This window comes from Candoia aspera, chromosome 1, assembly GCF_035149785.1.
Source record: "Candoia aspera isolate rCanAsp1 chromosome 1, rCanAsp1.hap2, whole genome shotgun sequence".
Taxonomy (NCBI): Eukaryota; Metazoa; Chordata; class Lepidosauria; order Squamata; family Boidae; genus Candoia; species Candoia aspera.
The window spans coordinates 7,475,070-7,494,253 of NC_086153.1; the positions used below are offsets into that span (position 1 = coordinate 7,475,070).

Below are 19,184 nucleotides of genomic sequence, written 5' to 3' on the forward strand. Positions count from 1 at the left end.
GCAAGATAATCCAGATCAGCATACTCTCAAGGTATGAATATTTTGTAGCTCTTTGGTCCTGTGCACGTTGGAAGATGTCTAGATCTTCCATCCTTTGATGTGTTCCCTAAATACCCCAGTTGTCAGCATAGATACAGGTATTTTGCACAAGAGAGACTTAGACTTCACGGCAGGATTGCAAAACCGTCCACTTATTTTAAACATCATCTGATTAGCTGTAATGTAGTATTTGTTTACCTTCCTGCATGGGCAAGCTTCAACCATGGCAGCCATTTTGTGACAGTGCCCCAACCTGACACTCCCCATGCCCTCTTTGTGCCCAGTTCACCCACAGGATTGAAGAACAAAACCAGAAAAGAATCTAGAACAGCCCATTTTTGCCAAGCCACTCTAGACTCTCATCTCTATGGTGAAATCCAAAAGGGAAGTTTAACCTCAAGTTAATCTTGTTTTCTAGATTTGCCTGATACAGGGAGTCCTCCTGGATTTACCCAACCATCAACCTTGGGTGCTGTGGGGTTCTGCAGCTTTTCATCTAGCTCAGAAATTAGCAGGGTGTAAAGATATATAGCAGGGTATAAAAGGTTTATAAAACTTTATTACAGTCACTGTAAACAGCGTTGTAATTTACAACAACATTCACAATAAAAGTCACTGTGAGCTAGACTTTAATATCCAGCATCCAACCATAATCTACACAGCTATACAGTAGATGCTGGCACCTAGAATTACGGGTGCAGTAGCAAAACTTTGCAAACTGGGAGGGTACTGTTTGAGTCTTGGTCATCCATATGATCTCTAACAAAATTCATTAAGGTACCTGGGAGTATTCCTAATCAGGACCAATTCTGTTGGTAGAGTATCCTTATGAAAGGAACAGTAAAGCAGGGTGTGGTCCAAGGTTTCAGTGACACCTCAGCCACAAGGAATGGTTCTAGGGAACCTTGTTAAATCTGCCTTCCACTGCCTCTGAATGATGAATATTAAATCAAGAGAGTATAAACGTTCTGGGATATTTAGGGGAAGTTAGTTGCTCAAGGTACTTTGCTGACATAGACTTGAAATCATGGTTGTCTGCCACCATTTCTGGAGCAGATACCAAATTCCATCAAGTTGTTAGCATCCACTGGTTTCTGCTCTGGTGAAGTCTTGGCTGGCTCATAAACCAATTCTCTCAATGGTGTTCGAAGCAGGAATTTCACCTTGCTGAATGGTCAAAACACCATTGGATCATTTCCAATAAAGTTGGAACCATCTCTTTCAAGCTCAAAACAATAGTTTTAAATTCAGAACAGAGCGGGCAGGTGAAACTGCTCTGAGTTCAAAATATCTGGCATACCACTAGGGTTTGCCAGAATTAAGATGAATTAAGCTGGGCTGTTGTCTAAGTGAGGTCAAAGCAATCCTCTCTGAAATGTTTACTTGTTCAGAATAATTTCCCCCCCCTCTCCCCCACATACAACAGCAGGATTTGGGCCACCCACTGAAAACACCACAATTCTATATTCAGGACTAACACAAGAAAACATTGTTTTAGAGCATGAAGGAGAGTTATGGAAGACATTCTACATTATGCTGTGCCTATAGATATTTATTCCTATGGTAGCAATATAGGACTGAAACTTGAAAGGCCACACGTACTTCCACATTAGCCTGACACAGCTTGGGGAAAGTATTAGCTATGTTTACTGCCATGTTGTATTTATGGGAGCTAAGAAGCCAGGGTTTACCTTCAGGGACAGATGATTAAAAAAAATACACAAAATCCAGCAATAGCAATTATTGCTGTTGATAGAGCAATATATTATTCGTTCAACTTATATGTATATGTATGTAGAAAAAGAGAGAGAAAAATATATAACAAGACTTTCAATTTTTTTCTTATAATTATACCTTTTTTCTGCCCTTCTGAAATGCCAAATAGCTGCTTAAGACCATGGCATGAGTAAGCAGGAACCATGGAATTTCATCCCCAAATCTGCATATTTCCTCAAAACCTCAGTTTCCACTGAAACCAAATGGAAATTTTCTCCCTAGGTTTTTCAAATTAGAGGCCAATATAGACCTAATGAAAATTAGTATTTAATTACTGCTTTTAGAGATAAGGGAACAAAATAAATCTACATCTTCTCCCATTACAGAAGTGGTGTATTTGACCTGTTTGTAATAAAAAAAAAATCTCTTGCCTCATTGTGCTAACTGAAGAACTGTGATTCTTTGCTTTTAACTGGTGCCAGGCGTGTGTGACTGAGCCAGTACAGACCAAACCTACAACAAAAACTTCTTATGACCTCAGGCATAGGGCTTCCACGAAGTCAATATATAAATTCAGCCGCTGAGTCTGTCAAATTTCAAATAAACCTGGAACGTAAAAATGATTGATCTAATGATGGGTGCCTGATGGGGAAGTCAATCTAGTTTCCACTACAAACCCATCTCCCTTTCTTGACTGCCAAAATACAGCATACAGACATATGCGCAGCCCACTCCAGTTTGTGGCTCTAGATGGCTTACCAATATTCATGACTATTGAATGGAATTTGGACTGGCTGAGTTGACGAAATACTGCTAAATATTGGGTAACAGGATGGTTACCCAATGCATTATTAAGATTATTACTATTATTATTTTAAATTTATTGGCTGCCCAATTCTAGTGGACTTTCATGTTCTTTAAAGTAGTCTTTGTTCTTGTATAAAAAGGCATCCTTCTTTACAAATCCCTACATGGCATCAAAAATACCCTTGGATCTGTGAACTACTCTGAATATTATCGATCTGAATCACTTCCACTCTCCTGCTTGATACTGCTGTCTTCTCCAGCATTGTTCTCCTCCTCACTTTCTTTATCCCAGTCCTTCATTGAGGCTCCCATCATGTAATCATCTCGCAAGATACTCCATGCCGGACCTTCTTCAGATTTCGATCTGTCCTGAGAATTTGGAAAAGGAAAGTTGAGCATATGATAACTGAAATGGAAGGCTGGAGACAGGAGTTACCCTGTATGCCTGGATCGAGAGACAGCTTCTTCAAGAGAGGGCAAACCACTGTCTCCTTCAAGGTTGGCATTATCTTACCCTCCTCAAAGAAACATTTACCACCTCTCAAATCCAGGTACTTGCATTTCTTCTAGCTGCCCAAAGGAGCCAAGAGGGGCATGGATCCAACCCACAGGTGGCAGAATTCCCATGCCAGAGAATCCTACCCTCTTGGGTGGTTTCTAGCAACTGAATAATTTCCCATTCAGAAGCACTGTATCCCTGTGTACATTAGGGCAGAAAGTTTTTGTTTTTCTTTCCAACAGCCTTTCTGTGATCCAGCAAAGAAGGTGGATCTCTTGACTGGTAATGGGAAAGCTCACAGCTGGCTATCTACCTATCAGTCTCCAGAATCATTATTAATCTGGGAACCGACCATTACATCTCGTGTGAGACAGGGCGTTTTGCATTTGAAACACTGTGCCACCTCTAGCAAAGATCATTTTTCTTTTTTCCATTGCAAATGTCTTTTTTCCATTGCTGTCCAATATATCTCACACAAAACCCTGTCATTTGGAAATGCTTCTGCCGAAGAAGCATTCTGTTTCCACAAAGTAAGTCTAGCCAAAACAACATAGACCTCTTCTCTAAGGCCTGTAACAATACATCCAGAAATGGGAACCAAGTAAGAATTTGACTTACAGCAATCAAATTAAGGGTTGCTCAGTATATAAGCTAGTAGACTTGGACAGCTGTTCAAGGGCTTTGAAACCATTAACGTACTGCCTCATGCTGAGAAAAAAAAAACTTCTAGCGTGAATTTCACACATAAAAAAACCTACAGAATTTTTCAACTTCTCCAATAACATAATGCTACTGTACATCTGCCGCCTAGGATACAGTTCAGAACACTCCTAGTATAACTGACCAGTATTTTGTTTTTGACAGACCAATATCCATTATTGCCCATTTTATGTATATTTTTCAGGGCACATGCCTGTGGCCCAAAGACACCTGGAGCTACTCATGTGTGAGAATTAGCACATATGACAAAACTCCAGCCCAACCTCACCTGAGGCCAAAAGGTTCAAGCTGAAAGGTTGCCTTAATCATACCGAAAAAATTGCTCCAAAGAGCAGCGCTTACCTGGTGGCTCATTAATGACTTCCTAGCAGTGTTTTGCTCCATTTCTTTTCCATCCATTCCTCGCAGGACGCTGATAAAGTCTCTTTTGGAAACAGAGGAGATCAATTTAGCTCGTTTCCTCTCAGAACTGCCTGCTTCTTTCATCTTCTCGTTCACATTCGTTTGGTGCTTCCGGACTGCATTGAATAACTGAACCACGCCCCTGGAAATTAAAAGAAACCGTTAGGCAGCTAAGTTTAACGACCTGCTGGCTGGGGAATTCTGGGAGTTGAAGTCCACACATCTTCAGCTTGCCAAGGTTGAGGAACATTGGTCTAAACCATATTTTGTTTTTTTTATAAGACTTCCGAAATCTCAGCCACCTGAGGGACCACCTCTTCCCCGTTACATCAACTCATCCCACCCGATCATGCAGAGAGGGCATGCTGTGGACCCCGTAGGTAAGAGAATTCTGCCTGGCAGGGTCCAGGAGGCGGGCCTTCTCGGCAGTAGCTCCCACCCTCTGGAAGGTCTTGCCCCTGGAGGTGAGGCTAGCCCCATCGCTCCTGGCCTTTTGGAGGAGTCTGAAGACCTGGCTCTGCCACCTGGCCTGGGGCAGGGAGGAGAATAGTCATGCCTGGGGATGGCTAGTGCCCTAGAGTGCTCATCACATACAAGGACTGACTTAGATCATTTCCCATTTGGATTCTATTTTTATTTATAACAATTGCTGACTTGTAATTGTACTTTTAGATATTGTATTTTTATATATTGTAATTGCGTTATATATTTATTGTTTTATTAATTATTTTGTTGTAAACCACCCAGAGTCCCTCTGGTGGGGGGAGGTGGGCAGTGACAAATTTGATAAATATAAAACAAAATAAAAATAAAATCTTTTGCTGAGTCTGATACTTCATGAGACAGAGCCATGTACAAATCATTTGACTCACTCGAGTCGCTTAAGAATTGGATTTGACCAGAAGCAAATCACCCTGGCACGCTATTAGGTTGGCCTTCCAAAGCCCAAACACCCACTTTTACCTGGTGGCAATTCTCTGAAGGTTCCTCTCAACTTCTCTGTCTCTGGCAACATCTGGCTTCACTCGGCACAGCATTTCCCACTCCCGCTTTTTATTCAGCTGTGTTAGAAATATATACGGGGGAGAAATTAGTCACTTAACAGAAAGGATTGAAGGAAGAATCGGACTTTCCCGGCTAAATGGTTGAAGTGAAAATGCCCTCAAGTTGTTATCTGCTGCAGGAAATACACTGTCCTTAGGATCACTGATAAACACTCTTCCAGACCAAACCACAACTTTGGGGAAGGGGCTACAGTGCAGGAAGGGTAAACTTGCTTTCCTGTAATTAAATTTCCTTCAGATGTAGTTTGAGACTCCTGGGGACTTCCTGGACATTTCCACGGAGTTTTCTTGGCAACAGTACGGAAGTGGTTTGCCACTTCTTCTGGAATGTTTTATTCACTTCCCAGTCTACGGTCCTGGGCGCTCCTGATTGTCTCCCATTCAAGTAATAGCCAAATTCAAGCCTCTTTCATTCTTTTGGGACTGGTCAAAGTTGGCTAGGCACTGCCATGTGATAAGGCACTTGTTGTATCATAGTACACTAAATTCCACCCCCCCATATGTCTTTACACATTTCTTGTATTGTCTACTCCTTGAAAGGGTCTTGAAGAGTTCTCATATCCAGAGTCTTAGAATTTAATTAGGGCTGTATTCAAAATATTCTGAAAGGTTAGTTACCTAAACTCCATTGCTGAGAAAAGATGGCAGCTGAAACACTGAACTAAATATATGAATTTTAAAACCCTCTATAATTTCTATGATTGATCTCAGGATATATAACTTTGAATGAACTCACGCTTTTTTAAATAAAAAAATGCTAATGTTTTCAAGAAAGAGTATTTATCAAGCCTCTTCATACTACATTTGTACTTGTTGGTTACAATTACATAATTTTGCACATGACTCACCTACTTAAGACTGAAGTGTGCACTTGCATTAAGAGAACAGGTAGCTTCAGTGCTAATATGCAGATTACTTGTTTTTAGTTGCAAAGGTGGCATGAGCGGACTGTTCATTTAGAGACAGTGAACCCTTATGCAGTTTGCAAGAGTGGACATCCTACAATTTATTTTAAACAATATTAGTTTAATTTAGGCGTCCTATCTTTGCTTATGGGTAGACTATCTCTACTAAAAACAGCCAAGCCTAGGATTTGCTGTACTTTGAGGCAATATTGGCATGAGAAGGAAGTAAGTAATAACAATTCATCAGTTTTGACCATAAAAACAAACCCCATTACATTTTCTGATATGAATTAAACACGGAGTTAGAGACAGATGCTTTAACAGATTTTTCACATCTGTTAGAACGGAATGGCATTAACACTGTTCAAGGAAGCAGACGCTTTAGGAAGTTAGAAAACTTACGAAGTTACAAAGTACGCTGACTTCCTTGGATGATCAATAACTTACACTGTCTATATGACCTGTGTATTAATTATTTAGCAACTAGTAGCTTCACACATTATGTTGTTATTACAAAGAGGGGAAAAGTTTAAGGCTCAGATGGATAGGAATATGGCTTAGTAGATATGTCTGCTGTTAACTATGAAACAAGTTTGTAAATTCCCTAAAGTACTGCTTAATGCTGATAGGGTTTAAAAAAAAAACTCCTCAAGGTTCTACAATATAGCCAGAAGGATGCCCAACATTTTAGGGCGAGGTACCCAATTTTCTTCATAAAAAGTAACCATCCAGAAATGTAGCTACAGCCATGATGTTGCTACTAGTGGTCTTTGAATCCTGATTTAAGAACTGTCTCACAGGGGACAAGCCACGAGAAGACTCTTTTCTAAATCACAGGGCAAGACAAAGATTAGATTCATACACCTTTGGGACATTAAATACCTTTGAAAACCTGGATGTTCTCCAGGCCTTGCTGAGCCCGTCAGGTTTTTGGGGGTAATGTGTTTATTTTCTCTGGCTGAGCATGATTTTTCCATTTTTCAAATTGTTCTCCATTTTTAAAAATTATATTTCACTAATTGATTGACTGATTGTTCAAATTTCTGTCACCGCCCATCTCCCCCAAATAGGGGGACTCTGGGCGGTCTACAGTAAAATTTACAATTTAAAACCATCAAGCACATACATTACAATACAAAAAATCCAACATAAAAATAGAATAAATATAAAATATAAAATCCAAGTGGCACAGATTTCATTTGATAGGGAGAACTCTATGACACCAGCCACCCCCAGGAATAGCTATTGCCCTTCCCATCCCAGGCGAGGCGACAGAACCATATCACCTGCCTCCTGATGGTCAGTGTTAACTGAAAAACGTCACACAGGATATATACTGTGAAAAAAATAGAGAAATCCTCCCGCACAAGGGCAGGGTGGTAGAACTCATGTAAAACCCTATACTTGGGAGGCATGACGATGCATCCTCTGCAGCTCTGGTCCCAGAGTTTAAGGGGAGGTGGCCTGTATATACTATTGGGATAGCAACTTTTTAAAAGTGTCAGCTGCCCGGGGCCACCTGGAGTTGGGCAGCCTCTAAATTTTGTAACATAAAAATAGAATTAAAATATTCATTTTATACACTTAACAACAGATTATTTATATTTAGTTATTAATCCTATTTGTATAGCTGCCCATCTATCCAAGAAGCTCTGGGCAGAGTTAGTTAACAATAGGTAACTTGGCAGAATTAGGGTTTTGTGGTATCTCAACCTCTGCACATCTCTCGAATACTGATGGTGATATTCCACTGCTTTCCATACCTGCTTCCTCTTCTCCAGCCTCTCTTCTTTTTCTTTTTCTCGTTCTAGATCCTGCTCCTTGTTTTTCAACAGGATAGTGGGCTTATCATCAGAAACCTTTTTATTAAGCACTTTGGCCATGGCTTCAGCCCATCCAGTGTTTCCTGCACCTTTGGATTCTGCTGCATCTTTAACTCTGGTATCTGGCGTCTTAGGTTTATCATCAACTTCACCATCCTGCTCTTCATCATCACCTGAGAAGCTATCTTCTGGAACCCCTGAGCTCCACTCAGATCCTAAAAGAAATGTCATATCCTTGTTACTTGCATCATATCTGCAAGCAAGAAAATATTTTACAGTAGACTCTCCGTTAACCCATGGGGATTGGTAGATGCCGGATAAATGTAGCTTCTGGTTGCTTGAGAGTTACTACTAAACCCTAATACCCATTAGATGGCAGCAGAGAGATACAGATTTTTTTGCCGGTTGCTTGAGAGTGCCAGTTGCTTGAGTTCTGGTTCACTGAGTCTAGTGTATCTAAATTTTTGTAAGTTAATTGAATTCAAATATCAATCACTTGCTTTAACTAACAGCCCATAAGAACAAGGGGAGCTTGTATCATTTCAAGAATATAAGAATGAGTACCTTGTACAACAAAGATGATTTCTGGCAGGACCAAGATGGGGGTAGCACAGTCCTCCTGGATCTGCCTGATCTCTTAGGGGCTTTTGATGCCATTGATCATTATATCTTTCTGAACTGCCTAAGGGTTAGGAGCAGAGGGCACTGTTTTGCAGTGGTACTCCTCCTTCTTGGAAATACAGTTTCAGATGTTTAGGGGGGAAGGATTGAGCCCTAGGTCCCACAATTATAGAGTGCTGCAAAGCTCAGTGCTCTTCCCGCTCCTATTTACCACCTACATGAAACTGCTTGGCAAGATTATTCATCAGCATGAGGTAAGGTTTCATCAGTACGTTGATGATATCCAACTTTACATCTTGACCTCTGTGTCATGAGTACTGATGGTGAGCAGGAGGGGGCCCCTATCCAGGGGGGAAAACGCATCCGTAGTACTGAGGAGTTAAGCAGCCATTCAAAGAGACACAGATCAGACCCGCCTTAACCTTTGGGGTTTATCTCTCTGGGTTTTTCCCACACTTCTTCAGTTTGTTAGGATTTCTGTCTAACGTAGCAGTAATAAAACACTAGAGACCTATTCCTTGTCTCAGCGTGGTTCCTGGCTGTTAGGACATCAATCCTAACAAACTCTCTACTCCCATTGAAAGAGGGAGGAACAAAAAAAAAAAAAGAGGAAGAGACATTTGGGAAAATGTCTTCAGAAAACCAGGAAATTCGGCAGGCCATCCAACAACTGGCAGCAGCATTGCAACAATATCAACAACAAGTAGATCTCCAGATCAACACATTACAAGCAGCCATGCTACAGCAGTTACAACAACCAGCTCTGATTAACCCACAACCGGTACCAGCAGCAGCAGCTCCGCCAGTAGTCTTGAGATCCCAGGGCAGTCTACCAGAGAAATTTGGAGGAGAAGCAGGACAGCTGAGAACCTTTCTCACCCAGTGCACAATGTTTTTCGACAGCAGACCGGCAGTTTCCCACAGACTGAACCAGAGTCACCTTCATTTTAAGTCTGCTAAAGGACCCAGCAGCCAAATGGGCTATTCCCATGGTGGAGAACAACGACCCAATTCTCAACGACTACCAGAATTTTCTGGCAGGGTTCCGAGCACACTTTGACGACCCGATCAGAGAGGTCACTGCCAGCCGGGAAATTCGGAAGCTCAAGCAAGGCAACAAGAGGGTGGAAATTTACATTGCTGATTTCAAGCCGTTAGCAGGAGATCTGGACTGGAATGAGAGTGCCTTGAAAGACCAATTCAAACAGGGGCTGGATGAAGAAATTAAAAATTAATTAGTGCGCCAGGGAACACCAGCTACCCTAAAAGGTTTATATCAACTGTCTGTGGTCGTAGACACCAGGCTAGAAGAGCTCAGACAGATGCAGCCGGGGAGAAACAGGGACCACAGAGCGCTTCCAGGATTTCCAGCTCTCTCCGCAGCATCTCTTTACTCAGGACCAGAGGAGCCGATGCAGATCGGGGTGAGCAGGAGGCTTATTTCCGAGGCTGAGAGACAGAGAAGGAGAGAGAGCCCTCTGTTTCTACTGCGGAGTCCAGGGGCACATGGTGAGAGCTTGCCCAGCGAGAAGCCAAGCAAATTCCGTAAGAGCCCCAGGGCAAGCAGCAGAACCAAGAGCCACCTCCACCTCTACTTCCAACCAGGGAAACTCCGTCGGTCTCCCTCCACAGAGCTCAGCAGGGAGACCATCAATCAATTAAGAAAGGCTCATTCCAAGGATTCCAGGCAATCCTTTTACTACTTACCAGTCATAATGCACGTAAACCCAGAGCACAAGGTCAAGCTAGAGGCCGTGGATTCCGGAGCTTCCACCAATTTTATTGATGTACAGACTGTACAAGATCCCTCGACATCCCGACCATAGAATTGCCATGTCCCATAGAAGTAGAGACCATTGACGGCCAGCCCCTCAAGGCAGGACCGATTAGAAGTTTCACAGAACCTTTGCAACTAACAACGGGAGACCACACTGAGTGGATCCAACTTTATGTTACTGCATCACTTAATGTGCCTATAGTCCTGGGCACACCTTGGCTGAAGATCCACAACCCATTGTTGAACTGGACTACGGGAGCAATCTCCTTCCCAGCTAAGGAATGCCAGCACCACAAGATTCAAGCCGCTCTCCTCTCTCCAGCAACCAACGCAGACACGGAAGCAGGGGGGGTCCAGTTGCCAGCCAAGTATGCAGATTTCGCAGACGTTTTCAGCGAACAAGAGGCCACAGCACTACCCCCCCATAGGGACTGTGATTGCACCATTGAGTTGATACCAGGAGCCAAGATTCCAGCAAGGAAACAATATCCCATGTCCCCCAAGCAACTAGCCACCTTAAAGGATTACTTGGATTCTAATCTCCAAAAGGGTTTCATCCGACCATCTACTTCCCCAGCGTCTGCTCCTACCTTCTTCGTACCAAAGAAGCCTGACCCGTTGGCACCAGCAAACCAGGAGGCACCCATGAGAGTGGTACATGATTTCAGTTCCCTCAGTAAAGTCACGGTCAAGGAAAACTACCCACCCCCAGTAGGCCTTGGGATACAATCTCCATGGATTTCATCACTGATTTACCCCTGGTCCAGGGGCTGACTTCCATACTAGTGGTGGTGGACCTTTTCACTAAAATGGCGCATTTTATTCCTTGCAAGGGCCTCCCATCTGCGCAAGCCACAGCACAGTTGTTTATGGACCATGTTTTTAAGTATAGAGGCATGATAAATCACTTGGTGAGTGACAGAGGCCCTCAGTTCACTTCCAGGTTCTGGAGGGCCCTTTTCCAGTCATTAGGGATCCAGATCCACCTATCATCATTGCATCATCCGACTAGTAATGGGCAAGCTGAGAAAATTAACCAATGGTTACAACAGTATCTCAGGTGTTACACCACTTATCAGCAAGACAATTGGCCAGCCCTGCTCCCCATGGCAGAATTTACTTATAACAACTCTTTGCAATCCTCTACCAAGATGTCTCCTTTCCAAGCACTCTACGGGGTTAACCCTCGGGTGTTGCCCACCTCCTCCCAGCAGGGAACTGTTTGGCTGATTTTCTTAAAGAGCAACAAGCCGCGCAGGAGTTGTTAAAAGAACAGCTGAACAGGGCAAAGAGTGCTTACAAGAGAGCTGCAGATGCTCACAGACAAGAGGGGCCAGCAATTGCGGTAGGAGACAAAGTGTGGCTCTCTACCAAGTTTTTAACCTCTACCAGGCCCTCCAAGAAGTTGGACTCTGTGGGCCCTTTCACTGTGGTACAGCAGATAAATCCAGTAGCTTATCGCTTAAAGCTGCCAGCATCCATGAAAATCCATCCAGTCTTTCACAGAGCCTTGCTAGCCAAGGACCCTCCCCCAAGTACCTTATAATCTCAAATGCCCCCCCACCTCCAGTAATTGTGGAGGGGGAGGACGAATACAAAGTTGAAGAAATTCTGGACTCTAGGAGGAGGGGAAGGGGCATCCAATATTTAATACACTGGAAAGGGTACCCTGAGGAAGAGCGCACGTGGGAAAATGCCAGAGATGTGCATGCACCAACGCTGGCTCATCGATTCCATCAGCTTTTCCTTCACAAACTCAAGCCTTGCACTCTACCAGAGATTCCTCACTTGACTGAGCAAGCAGAGGAATCCCAAGCAGAGGAGTTCGTAAGTTGGCAACCTCCACCCCCGCCTGAGGCTTTGAGGCCAGAGAGAGGAGGAGGGAGAGCTGCAGCCCTCCACCTCAGGCTTGCATTTCCCAAGGGGGAGGGGGGAAGAATCCTCTAATTATCTAGCTATTTTCCAGCAGCAGCCACCTGGGCCAGAAGCATTATCAGACCTGGAAAGCAGCACTGATTCGTCCTTGGAGTTTTCCTTTGAAGAATTTCCATCGTTGCCCAGTCCCCATGGGAGCTTGGAGGGGGAGATGGACTCTCATGAGACCTCTGGAAGGGAGGGGGCTGAAATGGAATGTGAATCTGGAGGGGAGGGTGATGTCATGAGTACTGATGGTGAGCAGGAGGGGGCCCCTATCCAGGGGGGAAAATGCATGTGTAGTACTGAGGAGTTAAGCAGCCATTCAAAGAGACACAGATCAGACCCGCCTTAACTTTTGGGGTTTATCTGTCTGGGTTTTTCCCACGCTTCTTCAGTTTGTTAGGATTTCTGTCTAACGTAGCAGTAATAAAACACTAGAGACCTATTCCTTGTCTCAGCGTGGTTCCTGGCTGTTAGGACACTCTGGCTGAATAAGTAATGCTATTGAAGTGCTGTCCAGATGCTTGAAGGCAATCTGGATGGGAAAGAACAGGCTGAGAATGAACCCAAACAAGATGGAGTGGCTTTGGGTTCAAAGGCTTACCATGCCAGTAACATTCCATTGTTAACTCTGAACTCCCTCGAACAGAGATGGTTTGCAGTCTGGGAGGGTCAACCCAAAGTTCCTGCTCAAGGAGCAGTTGGTAGCTGCAGTCAAAAGGGTTTTTGCATAGCATGATCTTGCACACAAATTGTGAGCTTTCCTGGAACAGGAGGTGTGATTCAATGTCACTATGGCTTAGTCATCTCTCAATTGGACTGCTACAACATGCTTTATATGGGGCTGCCCTTGAAGAGTATTTGGAAGCCACAGCTAGTCCAGAATACAGCAGCTCAAGTAGTCATGGGTATACCTTGAAGAACTTATATAACACTTCTACTTTGAGAGCTGCACTGGTTCCCAATTGGCTTCTTATCACCTTGAATGCCTTTCATGATTCAGGACCTGGGTATCTGTGGGACCACATTCTTCCAGTAACATCTGCCTCCCGGTAAGATTTAGTGTGTCAGGCCATCTACACGTCACCCTGATTGTCATCTTTGGGGGCACAGAGATATGCTTTTTCAGTTCCCACTCCCTTGACACTGAAACTGCTCCCTTTCTCCTGGCCTTTAGAAAATAGTTTCACCAAGCCAGGGGGCTGAGTTGTTATGATTATTCCTCCAAATGATGAATTACTTGCTACTGTTTTGAATATAACTCCCAGATGAATGCAATTATAAAGTGTGGTTGGATTTTAGTTTAATCTGAACGTATATGTTTTTAATCCCAGGGAGTACACTGTATTCAAAGTTGGCTGACCATAGTGGCCTATAAACCTTGTAAATAATAAATATAATAAAAATAAAACATATTTCTCCTCTGAACAAGTCATGAAGGAAAACAAACTAAGGCCAATAATTCACTGAAATAATTATTAATTGAGGGCATCCCAGGGACATTTCAGCAAGATCTGGTTTATATAAAAGATTGAAGCTACAATACTGACATCTAGTGCTATAGTTCAAAAAACATGATGGGCTGAAATGAGGATATAACACAGTCCAATTCAGTATATACTTGCTAGATACACACTTGATTTGTTTTTTCTACACAGAAAATATAATTAGGACCATACTACAGCTACTATACAACTTTATTTTAATCATCTTAACCGTGATAATCTAATCTGTTCTAATTCTCATAAAATGTTCAGCCCACTGACAATACTGGAAGGACAAGTTAATTAAAATGAATGCACTAGCCCTATCACAGAAGTTCTTTATTTAAGTCTGTTCTCTGCCTTATCTAAGGGAGTTGTCAAAAATAATTTGCTAAATCATCACATGTATTTTATTTACAGGTGTACATATGTGGTGCTTTAGTTACAGACGTTCTTAGCCTAAAGCGGGTATTCCCCAAACACTGTTGCCTGGCTTGGAGCAAGTTAAGTGTTTGAATGTAATATGTATCTTCAGTCTTCCCTGACCTCATGTCCTCTATTTGTATTGCACCCCAACTCCCACAAAGATAAAGAAATGCACTCATTAAACATGTTGACTGATGATTAGGGGAGTGAAGGAAGACACACAATTGCGAAGAATCAAGTCAGGGATGAATGGTCTTAAATGTATATATTATAACTATCTGGTTTCAGAGAAATATTGATATGAACATGATATAGAGCACCTTTTAAATTATATTTAGAGAAATAGAAAATGCAAAAGTCAAGAAATTATCAAAAACATGATTTAGTAAAGCAGTTCATAAAGAACATGTCCAAATATTAAATTGATGAAGCAGCACCTCATTCAGGAGACGTTCGTAAAAACATAGAGCTTATTTAGTTCTAATATGGTCAGCCATTTGAACATTTCTTGCTTTCTACCTTATTTGTTACCATTTATACCTTCACACTACCTCCCACAATAATGTGTGAGCCAACCCTTCCCTTCCCTTCCCAAATATTCAGTTTCATGAGATTTTGGCACCAGCAATAAGTAACCTGGTGCTCCCCAGCTGTTACAGATGTAAACATCCATTAGCTCCAGTAACACGGCCAATGGGGATAGGAAAACCCCTCAGAAGTACTTTCAGAGATCTGTACATATGTACTCAGAAATAAGGCCTGCCAAGTTCTGTGGGTCTATTGCCAAATAGTGTGGTATAGAAAAGCAGTATAAGAGCAAACAGAAATAAAAGACCTTCAGTTACTTTGGAGCTATACTAATGACATAGTCACCAGTACTTAATATTGCTCTATTTAGGCAAAATAAAAAAATGCATTCTGAAGTCTTATAACAGTGTGGCTAACAGCATTAAAAAAAAAGTTTTAATTACAATTGAACTCTTGACTCTGAATGGATTTCCACTTCTGCAAAGTGGGAGAACAAATTTGAACAGCATGAATGTCATCAAAGAAAATAGAAACTGTACTGCTCTTTCATACTGTGAGAGAGCAACCCCATTATCTTTTCTCTCACTATAGGGTGATGGATATGATCTCTTGTGGTGTGTGCACACTTCAAAGAGGAGAACATATTAAAAATCTGCTTGTCCATAAAAAAGCCCACAAGTCTGGGCGGATTTGGAAAGGCAATGATGTTTCAATGGTAGCGAGGGTTGTCATATAGCATTGTTAAAAGTTCTGGTTTCTGGGTTGCAGTAGTTCCATTGTTCTCATGCAAAACCTATATACAGGTCAGGAAGTCACAGTTTGGACAGAAGATGGTGAAACAAACTGGCTCCAAGTTGGCAAGGTAGTGAGACAAGGCTCTATACACTCTCATTTATTCCAACTATCTGCTGAATATATATTAAGGGAAGTTGGACTGAAAGAAGATGAGCATGGCTTTAAAACTGGAGGAAGAAACGTCAATAACCTGTGCTATGCTGATGATACTACTCTGATAGCCAAAAATGCAAAGCATCTGCAAACTCTGGTAATACATGTCAAGGAACACAGTGAAAAAATGGGGCTAAAATTAAACATAAAGATGACCAAACTAATGACAAAGGTAGAACAACCAGTCTTAGAATCGACAGTGAAGCGGTAGATAGCTTCTTTCTTTTATGATCAACCATCAACAGTAAAGGAACAAGCAGTCAAGAAATACGCTGCTGACTAAACAGCCATGAATACCTTGGAAGAGATATTCATATGCCATGATGTGTCCATATCTACAAATATTGCAATAGCACAAACAATGGCATTCCCTGTGACACTCCATGAAAGTGAATGTTGGACCCTGAAGAAACAGGATAGAGTATTGACACTTGGAGAGTCAAGAAAACAAACCAATGGACCATCAAACCAATCAACCCAGAGTTCTCAGCTGAGGCACAAATGACCAGGCTCAACTTATCCTACTTTGGACACATTATGCGAAGACCCAGCTCTCTTGGGAAGTCCATAACGCTGGGAAAGGTGGAAGGAAAGGGAAGAAGAGGACGGCCAGCAGCCCGGTGGAGGGACTCAGAGTGGCTATGAGCGCACCGTTAGAAGACCTGAAGGATCAGGTTGAAGACAGATCCTCCTGGAGAAAAGGCTCGACACCGACATAATCGCAGTTTCATTGCCTGATGAAGAAACGTCATCGGTGCAGCCAGTCTGGGGAGGCAACGGGGCTGCCTTTTGTGAAGCAATTATACTGAGCAAAGAAAAAAATCAACCCAAGAAAAGCGAGCGACCCAGAACCATGTGGGAGTTGAGAATGGAAAAGCTAGAGACACCAGATCTAATGAGCTGGAAGAGGAGGCGATGTTGATCAGACACTCCCACAGGGACTCCTTTATCCTACACTTCCCGTTGTAGGTTCAGATGATTTGTTTTCTCCGTCGCTTTATAAGCAGAAACCCCACTGCTTCCTCTACAACTGCCGCTCCCGCTCCCCCACCCGGCCATCCGTTAGCCGGCTAACTAGTTACAGCCACCCACCCTCCGCCGCTGCCGCCTTACCACTATCGCTTTCTTCCGATTCAGCGCCGAGGACTTTCGCCTTCCCACGTGGGCCTGCGGCGGCAGTCGCCATCTTGCTTGTCCTTCCCTTAAGCGATCCGGGGAAAGCACGCAGCCGCCACAAACTTTCCGGGCAGAAGCAACTGTCTCGAGAGACCGGACGGCGGTGGGCGGGACTTCGCTGCGAACGAGGGAAGGCTTCTTAAGGTCGCGTGTTGCGTCCATGTGGCGCCCACGTTTAATCTGATTGGCAGCAGTGATTGGAAGTGGTCTGTCGCCAGTTGGGAATGGCGGTGTGACTTGGGGGAACCTCAGCAAAGGTACAGCAAGAAGCGTGCGAGAAAGTGAGGCTCGATAAATGCAAGAAATGGAGCAAGAAGCCCCTTCGATGAAGCAGGATTGGCAACTCTTCTGGGATTTCATTCTGAGTAACCGACTCCTGGGTTTCTTATAATAAAGCGTCACGATCCGCCCTTGAAGCTGCTGGCTGAGCCCGATATCCAGAAAGATCGGGAGAAAAGCCTGGTATAACACGTTAAATGGAGCCATGAGGGGCTGTGTGGGGTTTTAATGGAAGGTGTTGCAGGAATCCAGCCCCTGCGGGTTGTAAGCCAGACTCCGAATGGAGACCCCTACAGTGGTGTTTCTCAACCTCAGCAACTTTAAGCTGTGAGGATTTCAGCTCCCAGAATTGCCCAGCCAGCATGCCGGAGTCCACCCGTCTTAAAGCCCGCTGGCTGGGGAATCCTGGGAGTTGGAGTCCACGGGTCTTAAAAGTCTCTGAGGTTGAGAAACACTTACCTACCACACGGAGGTATTTTGTTGGCTAATTTTTCATTTTAACCGCTAATTAACCATTTAAGTGCTAATTAATTTCGCCCTTCAGTGCTAATTTCCCACCTTTCAAAGGGGGGGTCGGCGCGGGCGTTCAAATATTTACAATCTCCCGGGCCGCCCGCCTCTTTCTCCCTCTTTCGCACGCCGGAGGGACCCGCGGGGCGCGCGTGCCCGTCAACCCCGCGCGCGCGCGCCGAAAAAACGTTCCGGGGTGCGCGCTGGAAAAGGCGGGAAAGCGGGAAGGGGCGGTGCCCCCCGGGAGGGAGGGAAGGAGGTGCCGCGCACCCGAGACCTCCCTGACGCCCCGCCCACTCCCGGTCGGGCCCGAGCACGCTCGAGCTGGAGAGCGAGGAGGCCCGCGCGCCGGCGCGCGGCGGAAAAGCATCAACAGGGAGGGAAAGAAAGAAAAGAGAAAGATGAGGACTTCCCGCCTGGAGGTTGCCCGGAGCAGGTATCGTTGAACGTCGGAAGGCCGGCGGAGGGTGTAGGCAAAGCAGCCGGCTTCGGTGGAACGGAAAGAGTGAAGGAAAAAACAAACCAATGAATAAATAAGCCGGGGAGGTGATTCGGAGGGAGGGAGGGGAGTCCGGAGAAAGAAGAGCCGGAAAGAGGGCATGCGCGGGGGAAAGGAGGGGGAGCGCGTGCTGTGAAGAGCCACGCGGGTGGGGCGCGCGTGCGCCGGCGGCGGCGGCTCCCGTTCATTGGACGAGGGGGCGCGTGACGAAGGGGAGGAGCGGCGCGTGGCGCTGACGTAGCGGCAGCCTCGGAAGGGAGGGAGGGGGCAAAGGAGCAGTTGGGCCGCTCTCGAAGGACCCTGTCGCAGCGTGGTGTAGCGGTTGTCGCCCGCTAGGTGGCAGCAGCGGCGGCGCCAATTCCGGCTGAAGCCCGACCGGTTAGGATTTGGGTGGGAGATTTTCCCTGTGCTGGGAAGTTGGAAAACTGCATAAAAAAGCAAGGGCCAAACCCCTTTGGTATAATTTCCAAGAAAATTACATGTATGAGCATTCATGGAGTCCCAGAGACTTTACAGGGGTGTAGAGCAATATTTTCAATCTTGGCCACTTGAAGATGTGTGGACTTCAACTCCCAGAATTCCCCAGCCAGCCTTGCTGGCTGGGGAATTCTGGGAGTTGAAGTCCACACATCTTCAAGTGGCTTGGGGTTGAGCTTAGAGAAACATGTTGAGCTTAGGTTGGGCTGAGATAACGACAGCGGCCTCGGAGTCCAGCAAGGATCAGAACCGGAGCCTCCTAATCCCCAACCCCATCTTCAAGTGGCTTGGGGTTGGGGATTAGGAGGCTCCGGTTCTGATCCCTGCTGGACTCCGAGGCTGCTGTCGTTATCTCAGCCCAACCTAAGCTCAACATGTTTCTCTTGTGTGTACATACATTCCCATCCCATTACCCTTTTAGGGTAAGTAAGCCTTAGGAGAGTGCAAAAAAAGAAGAAAAAGTTAGAGGTAGGCAAGAGATAAGAAAAGGAAAGACAGCCAAATCTGGGCTACCCCAATGCCACTTATACCCCCATGTACTTTTCTCTCTCTTCAAACCATATTTCT

The 19,184-nt window shown here is 44.4% G+C and overlaps 2 protein-coding genes across 2 annotated transcripts in view; one reads left to right on the forward strand and one right to left on the reverse strand.

Moving 5' to 3' along the window:
* Positions 1-578: 578 nt before the first annotated feature.
* RRP15 (ribosomal RNA processing 15 homolog) lies at positions 579-16,872 on the reverse strand. Its single transcript, XM_063297001.1, has 5 exons — positions 16,790-16,872; positions 7,916-8,190; positions 5,147-5,244; positions 4,124-4,325; positions 579-2,931 (listed from the first exon to the last, which is right to left on the reverse strand). Exons 1-5 carry the CDS (start codon positions 16,860-16,862, stop codon positions 2,770-2,772), a joined length of 810 nt encoding a protein of 269 aa, XP_063153071.1. The 5' UTR covers positions 16,863-16,872; the 3' UTR covers positions 579-2,769.
* A 1,098-nt stretch (positions 16,873-17,970) lies between these two features.
* The window catches only part of TADA2A (transcriptional adaptor 2A), a 40,857-nt gene continuing 39,643 nt past the window's right edge, over positions 17,971-19,184 (forward strand). The window contains exon 1 of the mRNA XM_063296757.1: positions 17,971-18,077. The gene's annotated coding sequence lies outside the window, so the exon portion shown is untranslated. The remainder of the gene's footprint in view (positions 18,078-19,184) is intronic.